Source organism: Vicia villosa, linkage group LG6 (assembly GCF_029867415.1).
Source record: "Vicia villosa cultivar HV-30 ecotype Madison, WI linkage group LG6, Vvil1.0, whole genome shotgun sequence".
In the NCBI taxonomy this organism is placed as follows: domain Eukaryota; kingdom Viridiplantae; phylum Streptophyta; class Magnoliopsida; order Fabales; family Fabaceae; genus Vicia; species Vicia villosa.
In genome coordinates this window covers 120,035,261-120,046,402 of record NC_081185.1, presented here as the reverse complement: position 1 = coordinate 120,046,402, position 11,142 = coordinate 120,035,261, and the positions used below count along the sequence as shown (strand labels likewise).

The 11,142-nt window shown below is 35.6% G+C and overlaps 2 protein-coding genes across 2 annotated transcripts; both read left to right on the top strand.

Moving 5' to 3' along the window:
* The first annotated feature begins 5 nt into the window (after nt 1-5).
* On the top strand, nt 6-1,238 carry LOC131614528 (uncharacterized). Its single transcript, XM_058886100.1, has one exon. It carries the CDS (start codon nt 6-8, stop codon nt 1,236-1,238), a length of 1,233 nt encoding a protein of 410 aa, XP_058742083.1.
* Nucleotides 1,239-3,465: 2,227 nt separating this feature from the next.
* On the top strand, nt 3,466-6,940 carry LOC131614527 (uncharacterized). The gene is made up of 7 exons (XM_058886099.1): nt 3,466-4,438; nt 4,529-4,776; nt 4,861-5,064; nt 5,161-5,253; nt 5,340-5,447; nt 5,543-5,905; nt 6,794-6,940. Exons 1-7 carry the CDS (start codon nt 3,466-3,468, stop codon nt 6,938-6,940), a joined length of 2,136 nt encoding a protein of 711 aa, XP_058742082.1.
* Nucleotides 6,941-11,142: the final 4,202 nt, after the last annotated feature.

Below are 11,142 nucleotides of genomic sequence, written 5' to 3'. Positions count from 1 at the left end.
ATGGGATGGAAGATCAAGATGGATCACATGATGACATTCCTGGCTTATTGCATGACATATATGGAGATAGGGCAGAAGCACACGGAGTTGATGAAGGTCCCAATGACGAGGCTAGAACATTTTACAGTTTGATTAAAGAGGCGGAACAAGAACTGTACCCTGGATGCAAAGACTTCTCTTCGTTATCATTCACGATTCGACTCTACCTGTTGAAATGTCTCCACGGCTGGAGCAATACGTCATTCACTGCCCTATTAGAATTATTGAAAGAAGCAATGCCTGATTTGAACATTCCGGAATCATTTTACAAGACAAAAGCCATGATAAGTGGTTTAGGCCTTGATTATAAGAAGATAGATGCATGCCCAAATGATTGCATGCTATTTTGGAAGGAGCATGAAAAGGACAATTCTTGCACTATTTGTGAAGCTTCACGGTGGAAACAAAATGCTGCAACTGAAGGATGCGAGTCTGAGCAACCCAAAAATGACTGTAGAGTTCCTGCAAAAGTTTTGAGGCACTTTCCGTTGATTCCTAGACTACAAAGGTTGTTCATGTGTTCAAAGACAGCTGAGTCAATGAGATGGCATGAAGAAGAGCGCTCAAAGGATGGAAAATTGAGGCATCCTGCTGACGGTAAAGCGTGGAAGGACTTTGATGAGCTCCATCCAGATTTTTCTAGTGAGTCCCGCAATGTAACACTTGGCTTAACGAGTGATGGGTTTAATCCATTTAGGACCATGAGCTTATCTCATAGTACATGGCCTGTCTTGATGATGGTATACAACACACCACCTTGGCTGTCCATGAAACCTGAATATACAATGTTGTCATTGTTGATTCCTGGACCAAAATCTCCAGGCAACGATATCGATGTTTACCTCCAACCACTGATAGAGGAGCTAAAGGAGTTATGGGAATCCGGCATAGAGACATATGATTCTTCAATGAATCAAACTTTTCAAATGCGTGCAGCTCTTCTGTGGACAATTAGTGACTACCCTGCTTATGCTATGTTGTCGGGATGGAGCACCAAAGGAAAATTGGCGTGTGCTTGTTGTAAATCTAACACCAATTCGTTATACCTCAAACACAGTCATAAGATGTGTTATATGGACCACCGTACCTTTTTACCAAGAACTCATTCTTGGAGAGACGATGTCAAATCATTTAACGGAGAAGAAGAACATAGAACTGCACCATCCATGTTAAACGGGCTGAAATTCTTGAACTCTTAAAAGATTTCAATAATGAATTTGGGAAGAAAAAGAAGAAAGTTGATGGCCCGTGGAAGAAGAGGTCAATTTTTTTTTAGTTGCCTTACTGGGCTCAAAATACATTGCGCCATAACTTAGATGTAATGCACATTGAAAAAAACATATTTGATAGTATTGTTGGAACTCTTTTGGACATCATGGGGAAGACAAAAGATCATATTAAAGCCCGTTATGATTTGCAAGAAATGGGAATTAGAGAAAAACTTCATCCAAGGGAGATTGGTGGAGGACGTTCAGAGTTTGCAAAAGCGTGTTTCTCAATGACTCCGCACGAGAAGTCAATTTTTTGTGGAGTTATAAAGGCTGCCAAGTTACCAGATGGGACTGCATCAAATATTTCAAAATGTGTACAAGTTGGTGACAAAAAAATATCTGGTTACAAGAGCCATGATGCGCATTTCATGTTACACTATTTGTTGCAAATCGCAGTAAGAAGCACAATGCCCAAGGAGGTGGCAACCCCACTAATTCGTCTTGGTTCCTTTTTCCGCTCTCTATGTCAGAAAGTTATACAAGTGGAAGATTTAGATTACCTAGAAAATGAGATTGCAGAGATACTTTGTCAGTTGGAGATGATATTTCCTCCAAGTTTCTTTGACATAATGGTTCACTTGCCTATTCACCTTGTAAATGAAGTTAGATTGGGTGGTCCTGTTCAATTTCGATGGATGTATCCCACCGAAAGATACTTGTGTAAACTTAAGAACTATGTCCGCAATAGAGCTTATCCTGAAGGTTCTATTGCCAAGGGGTATCTGGCTGAAGAAGCTATAACATTTTGCTCAAGGTATTTGCATAGCAATGTAGATACAAGGTTTAATAGGAAGAGTCGGAATTATGATGTTACCGATTCACTTGAAACAGATCCAGATGATTACTTTACAACTGCCGGTCGTCCTTTAGGGGGGGCAGGCAAACCCTTTCATCTTGATGTGAAATCAAAGGATGATGCCCATCGATACATCTTATTCAATTGCAATGAAGTTCAAATTTACATCAGGTAGTACAATAACTATTTGTCCTCCTATGTATTTATCTACTAATCCTAAGATTAGAGATATGTTAACATATAATTTGTTGACTTTTGTAGTGAGCATGATCAAAGTGTTAATTCAAACACTAACAAAAGGAAGTGGACCAAGGCCAAAACTCAAAGTAAAGAATTTAGTGAATGGTTTAAAACTCGTGCCCAGAATGATGATGTGCCATTACAACTTGAAAAACTTTCTAGAGGTCCTAATTTTGTTGCAAAGAGGTATCCAGGTTATGTCATTAATGGATATAGGTTCCATACTAGGAAACGAGATACAAATCGCAAAACTCAAAATTCTGGCGTAACTTTAGTTTCACTAACTTCAAGTTTCGCTAGCTCCAAGGATGGAAATCCTAGGACAGAACCCATCACATATTATGGAACCATTGTTGATATAATTGAGTTATACTACTATGGAAATTTCAACTTTGTATTGTTTAAGTGCGATTGGTTTGAGGTTGAAAAAGACAAATACGGACTTACTTGTGTGCGTTTCAATAAGAAAATTTATCAGAATGATCCATTTGTGCTACCTTCTCAAGTTCATCAATGTTACTATATCCAAGACCCTTTTGATCCAAACCGGCATTATGCTCTGCAAACAGTTCCACGAGATTTCTTTAACATTGCTGACCCGTCAAACTTACAAGCTGAAAGTGGAGAAAATAGTGATGGTGATGGTGAATTAAATTGGGTTAGGGAAGACATACCTGCAACAATAGCTGAAACACCCTATGAAATGAATGAAGCTGAAAGTGATGGAGAGGATTTTGATTATGATGATACCCTATTTGATTTCATGGACTAATGTCAATCTATTTCATTTCTGGTGTAATACATTTCTTTTTTATTTTCCATTTGAACTTTTCATGTATTGGTTTTATGAGCTGTTTTCATTAGGAGAATGACAATATCATTAGAATTTCTGATGTAACTGATTGGATGTGTTGAATCTATTTCATTTCTGTTTTTGTAAATCCACTATGTGTTGAATCTATTTCATTTCTGTTTTTGTAAATCCACTATGTTTTGAATCATATGTAATTTATCTTCATGTCCAGTAATTTGTGAGTTATTGTTAACCGTTTGAATATTGCAAATTAGTGCTGATTGGTTAAACTTTGTTTCTTTTAATATTTTCCATGTTAACAGAAAATGAAGAAGGTTTCAAACTTGCAAAAGAAGACGGCTGCCGCACAAAAGGGTGAACAAGTTACCGCCAATTTTCGGTTGCCTCTATTTAGATCCAGTGCTGAATTGGCTAAGAAGTATGATATCAAATGCGAGATGGTAAATAATAATAACCGTGAAGGAACTAGTAAAGTGGGCATCCGACCTCCTTTTGTGCCTGCATCTAGGGAACTATTCAACTTATCTAAGTTTGAAACTGCTGCTTCAAAGATTGATAGTTCGGCCGATGTGTTTTATCCAACCAAAATGAGGACAAGGCAGACAACTCCCAGAAAAGTAGGGGCTGAATGTACTGATTCAAGGACCATGCAGCAAGTGAATCCCAAAACAGGGCCTGAAATTGCTTCAAGGACCAGGCAGCAACTTGCTAAAAAAATAGGGCCTGAAATTGTTGATTCAAGGACCAGGCAGCAACAAGGAAATGATAAGCAGAATCCTTCAAGTGCAAGTGCAAAGCAGCAACAAGGAAGTGCAAAGCAGCAACAAGTTTCAAGTGCTAAACAACAAGTTTCAAGCGCTAAGCAACAAGTTTCAAGTGCTAAGCAACAAGCTTCGAGTGCGAATCAGAAACGTCCTTCAATTGCGTCTCAGCAACTTTCTTCAAGTGCAAAGCAGCAAGGAAATGATAAGCAGAATACTTCAAGTGCAAAGCAGCAACCTAAGGAGAAACGGGTGGCTGACACTGCCGATTCAAGGTCAAACAAGAATCGTATGAAAAGGGCAATGATAGAAGTCGATGGAAATTCCGGGACAGGGCAAGGAAGTGGCTTGAAGAAGACAAAACAAAGCCCAATGTGTAAATCGACATCCATTGAAGAATTCCTCAAAGAAAATGGGGAAAATAGTGAAGAAGATGAATGTGAGAATCTTGAGGAAGAAGAAAATATGATGGGTGAAGAGGAAAACACTCAGCAAAATGGAAGTAAACAAACTGAAGGTACGTACTAAGCTTCGTGTCATGCATTATTCTTTATTATTGTTTCATTCAAATTTATATCCCATGCTAATTATATTTTATCTAACACAGGGGCAAGTAAGAAAAGGACACGTGGACCAACTAAATGTTTGAAAATCCATGCTAGAAAGAGTGTGGATCGTGAAGAGGTGGTCTTAGACGATGATGGAGAACCTATTGGACCCAATGATCGAACCGTGACAGATTTGAGTTGTTTCCTTGGCACTGTCGCAAGGAATTCAGACTTGTGTCCCTTAGTTTTTACTAACTTCAAAGCTTTGAAGAAAGCAAACAAGGACCGTATATGGGAATTTGTCACTGTAAGTGGGAATTTGTCACTGTGTGAATCTAAACATAAGTTGTGTTCCTTATTTACTTGTCACTAATTTCCTTTTTTGTTGTAGGATAAATTCATTATCCCTGAAAATGGACGTAGAGCGGTTTTCTCTCGCATTAATGATGCTTGGAGGCATTTCAAGAAAGATCTCAAAAAGAGTTGTTTTTTAAAGTACACTACTATGAGTGAAAGATTGAAGCATCGTCCCCAGACCGTACCTGAAGTTCATTTCAAGCAATTGATATCCTATTGGAAGAACAATAACATCCAAGTAAGATAACAATTAGCAATTGATCAATGTTGTCCCTAATATTTAATTCTGTAATTTAACATTTGCTGTCCCTAATTTTGCTGTTTCTGAATGTAGAAAATTAGCAAAATCAATGCTGTGAACAGAGCTAAGCAAAAGTATATGCATCGGATGGGCCCAACAAACTTTGCGAGGATTCGTGCAAAACTGGTAGGGTGTTCATACATCCTTCAATTTACAATTATGTATTGGTTGAGTGATTCATATTTTGATGTGTTTATTATCAACCAATGTAGCGTGCTAAGAAAGAGGACGGAAAGGAAGTTAGCCAGGCAGAGATGTTCATTGAGACTCGACAAAGTCGAAAAGGAAAACAGCCGGATGAGGAAACTTCAAGTGTAATTGTAAGCCAGGCAGATTATGCCTTTAATCAACATTTGCCTTTAATCATTTATTTTTATAATGTGAATATTTTCTAATGTGAATATTTTTTAATTAGTCTAAGCTTCAAGAATCAGTTCAGAATTCAACTGAATCTGAGACATTTAACTCCTTGTTTGGGAAAGAAAAATCTGGACGAGTTCGTTGCTATGGAAGAACAATAACACCTACCATGCTTAAAAGAAAAGAAGAAATTCTGGTTATTAAAAGGCAACATAATGATGAAGTGGCTGGCATGAAGAGGGAGATGGATGGTATGAAGGCGCTATTTAAGACAATGATGAAGCAACAAAACCCACATATGAGCGACGACGAGATCTCTAATTTGATGGCAAGTGCTATGGGTTGTTCCATTAGTTCTACTGCTGCTCCTGCTGATCCACATTCGTCTGCATCAACTCATATTCCGCATTGCGAACAGGTATACTCTAAACTACAAAAATCGCAGCATATGGCACTGTTTAGGGAATTGAATTATCAAGTGTTTTCTGAAATTGCATGGTTATCATGGAGGAACAAGTGCATAGGGCACTGAATTAGAAACTGTATAGGGCACTAATTTGATGGCAAGTGTTTTCTGAAAGTGTATAGGGCACTGAATTAGAAACTGATCAATTATCAAGAATTAGAAACTGTATAGGGATCACATTAAGAAACTGAATTATCACTGAATTTTTGAAATTGTATGGTTATCATGGATGAACAAGTGCAGGGATTACATTAAGTGTTTACTCGAAATGTTGTTTCTGTGCTTTATTTTATAGGTCTAACAAAGTAGGGTGACAATGACAAAGTAGGTCTTTGGAGTGCATTTCTGGAGAATCTATTAAGATCTGTACTTGCTTGTTTAGCAAATCATATCTCTTAACTATATAGAAGTAAAGATAAGAATAGAACTCATATTTAAACTATTACATTTGGCTTAACTAGAATAAAAATGACCAAATGAAATGGAGTAAAAGTGGGTTCTAACTTAGGATATACTTACTGAATTCAAGCCCTTGCGCCTTGATGGACCAACTTGTTTAATTGATTATTTTATTTCAGTTTGTAAGAATTCTATATTTCCATTGATTGATAGAGATAATTCTTAAGTGAGTTCTTCTGTTTTATTTCAGTTTGTAAGAATTCTATATTTCCATTGATTTGATTCTGAAATGTGTGTATGAAATAGGGAAACGATTCTGAAATAGGTGTATGCATGATTCTGGTGGTGATGGCCTAAAACTGTCTTTTGATTCATGATTCTATTTTACACAACCATGACTAGTACACTTATGAATGTTGAATGATGTTATGTTTATTGTAGGGTGGAGAGGAAGCAGATTGTGATGAAGATATGGAAGAAGCTTGTGATGATCATGAAGATGTGGAAGGAGGTTATGCTGAAGATGTTGAAGAAGGTGGTTGTTCAGAAGATGTGGAAGAAGAGCAAGGAGAAGATCAAGAAGAATAGTTGTTTTATGTTATCTAGCCCAGTTTTTAGAACTTTTTTTGGTTATTTTGGGATGACTCCATTTTGAGAGAAACTTGTGGTGGTACAACTTAAATAGTGTAGGGATCATGGATCAACTTAATATGGTTGTTTTGATTTTGAATTTGGGATGAAAAACTTAGTATCCAACTATTATTAGTGGATGAACTACTATTAATGTTAATTTCATTGTTAATTTAATATTGATATATATATTTATACATATATATATATATATATATATATATATATATATATATATATATATATATATAAATATATATATATAAATATATATATATATATATATATATATATATATATATATATATATATATATTTATGTAATGATAAAGAAATAAACCGTGGCAGATAAATGGTTTAGAATGCATAACATGAAATAAACCGTGGCAAATAAATGGTTTAAAATGCATAACATATAACAACGGTTTTAAATAGGTGGTCATAACCAAACCGTGGCTATATCCTGAACCAATACTGTGTCGTAAACGTTAAAATGAAACCGTGGCTTTACCATAAAGCCACAGTTTTTAAGTCATGGCAAGATCAAACCGCGGCCTTAATCAAGCTACCTAAACCGTGGCCTAAAAATGCCACGGTTGTAAAAAAGGCGTGGTCTATACCAAAAAACCGTGGACTTTACTTTAGGCCACGGCCGTATACTCCACAGTTGGATTTCCGTGGCCAAATCGTGGCGTAAGCGTTACGCCACGGTTATTTTGCATATAGCCTCGGTTTTCTGGGCGTGGCAGGAGGCCTTTTTTTCCTGTAGTGCACTTTTAAGACTTGGGAAAGGTTGGCCAGATGTTAGAAGGCTGGAATCATCGCAAAGAAGGTATTGTTGAATGTGTTACAAATATGCTAAATCTGAGTCATTGGTGGTGGAAGCCATTTTTTGAATGAGTGTAATGGTGTTTTAGATCTAACAGTGAGTGTTGAGAATATTGTGGTATACTTTATTTATTTATATACAGCAACTATTGAATTGTTTATTAAGAAACTGACATTTGAACCGCGTGGTGTTATTCATTTTTAAATTAATATTCCTTTTGAGGTCACTTCGGTGAAACTTCATGGATTTTTGAGTTATGCCAATGGACGTTATAAACAAATGAATATATTCAAAGCCTTTGTTTTTCATATTTTTTAATCTCTGTTCCCTTTGTTTGTTATTGCACGTGGGCCTTAATTTGTTTTATATAATTAAATATTTAGATACCTAATGGATAATATTCCTTTTGTGATAATGATAAATAATGCACTATATAATATTAGACGACTTGTATGCGGATAAAGTCATTTAATGATGAACTTTTAAATTAACATATAGGCCAAATAAAGGCCAATTTGATTCAATCAAAATTAATTTATTTTACCGCATAATCAAACATGTATCATTTTGTTTGAGAAAGAGATTTTATCTCGGTTGGATGTTCGATGTAATATAGGTTGTTAAAGAAAGTGCATCACTTTTTTCTCGAACTACTGATAAATATTGAAAAATGTATCACTTTTTTCTTCAACTGGGATTATTAACCAAAAATAAATTTATATGATGAAATTTTACTTTAACGAAAATCACCTTATTTAGATCATTCTGAACCATAAATTTAAAAAACATAGAATAAACCAACCTCGTTGAATAGATAATTCTTTTAGTTCTTCAATCGACACTTTCTTTTATATTAGTTCAATCTATAAAACATCAAATTTGTTGATAAATTTTTAAGCTTACTCATCATCATACATGTTTTTCAACACTCTTTAACACATTAGTTGTTGAAGCTCAAATTTTAAGTATTTTTTACACACCCAGATGCTTTTCAAACTCAACGGTGTTCCCATGTATTTGTTTCTTGTATAAAATGACAAAGGTTAGATGAAATTCTATTTTAATAAGCATTCATTGAAGCAAATAATTTTAGTAATTACTAGCGAATAAATTATATTAACAAATCAACCAAGAAACATTTTTATGCTCTTGCAATCCATCTCAAAGAGTGGTGTTGTACTTTATACAACTGCTTTCTTTATCATTGTTTTCATTACGTTAAGTTTACGTTTCACCAATTTGCATCTAAGATGGACTGTTGTGGCATTCACGTTTAATACCCTAGAAGCACTCGCAATTTTTTTCTTTCTTTTTTAGATAGGGTGTGACTTGCTGGGGGAAAAGATATTCTTTCACTATTTTTTTTTATCTAACTCTTGTCGTATACTCATGTCCTTCATATCTAGACGAGTATTATTATCATCTTTTGCCTTACCTTGAGTGTTGGGAAGTGATCCTATTACACTATCACACACATTTCTCTCCACATGCATCACACTGAGACAATGTCTTACGTTGAGGTTAGATCAATATGGAAGATCAAAGAACACCGACTTATTTTTCATGTATTTTTATTTACCATTTCCTCTTGGTTCTTTCCAAATACAATATTAACTTGTTGTTATCGTTGATAAATTTCCTCCCCTATTAAGGGCGTTGGAGCCATATCAAGCTTCTACTCTCCATTAAAAGTCTTCAGGAACCTATGATACGCATGATTGGGTCTCATAATTTTTATACCCAAGGTAAGCAATATTATTTTTCATTCTATAGTTGGTGGTGGTATGTATCAGCTTCACATTTAAGACATGTTTTATGTCCCTAACGTTGTATGTAGATAAATTATCATATGCAGAAAAGTAATTAATTATGCAAAATAACATTGTATGCATTTTTATCCAAATATGTATCATGAACATCATTGTCTTCATTCTAGAAAACTCTTTACTCTTCACTCAATTGACTTATATAAACATTTATGGCGTCTCCTGATTGTCTTGGACCTGAAATCACCACAGATAACATCATATATTTGTGTTTCATGCACAACTTCTGAAATAAGTTATAAATTATGAGAAGAATAAGAAATGAAGAATGGTTAATACTTATATTACTAAATGGGTTCATTCCATCAGTGAAAAATCCAAACCTAAGATTTCTTGGCTCAGGGCTGAAATCCAAAAACAACAAATATTATTCTGCCATTGTAAAGAATTGGCTATATGGCGAATTTTTCCATCACATTTTCTTTTATATGCATGTCATCTAATATTATTTTTTGAATTTACATTATAAAAATATCTCTTGAAATTTTTAATTTTTGGTAGGTACCATATCTCCCTTGCAGGAAGATCTTTTGTGCTTACACCATCATCAACACCATTGTCCTTAAACTTGTATCATGGCTCCTCACACGTCAAGCATTGATTCAATTTTTCATACTATTTCTTGTATAATATGCAATCATTTCGATATTCATTTATTTTTATATAGTCCATACCCATTGGACACAATTTTCTTAGCCTCATAATTACAATTCAACAACGTGTTATCTTTTGGAATCCTATATTTAAATAATTCAAGCAATTCAGTTAGGAAATTTCTTCACCCACCTCCTAATCTTCTTGGCCACCTCCGGTGAATTTACCAAAATACCCCTAGTTTCGGAAGTTCATTTTCGAAAACAAACTTTTTTTGAAAAAAAAGGTGTTTTCGGAAATGTATCTCCGAAAAGGTGTTTTTTTATTATAAAATATTGATTTCGGAGATGCATCTCCGAAATAAAGTTGTTTTTCAGAAAATTGGTGTATTCGGAAGTTCATCTCCGAATTCACCCCCCCTTGGAGAAATTCGGAAATGTACTTCCGAAATAAGGTCTGGACAGAAGAAAAATAACAAACAATAACGATCCGCTTTATTTAATCGGATGAAGATTACATCGATCACATTACATAAGATTAAAGTTACATATTGTTAAACACGGGTAGGTGGGGATGAGTCAACATTTTGATAACGTCGTCCGCCGATCTTTGAAGTTTCGCGTCCAACTCGATCGGGCCCTTCGAAGAAAATCGGTCGAACGTTGTCCACAAAACCGCTAAATCTTCGTCGTTCTTGATCTCAAAAGGTGTGAACTCAATGTCTCCCTCGTCGTTAAGCGATGGCGAGCGGTACTCAAGCTTGACGACCTTTCGATTCTCGGGATAGTGCAAAAGCGTGTTGAGCGACGTTATCAACTCCGCAAACGGCGTGTCGCGCGAGAAGCGAAATTGGAACGACATCGGGTAGCCAGTTTCAAAGTAGACGAATGCTAGGTGGGGGTAGGTTTGTG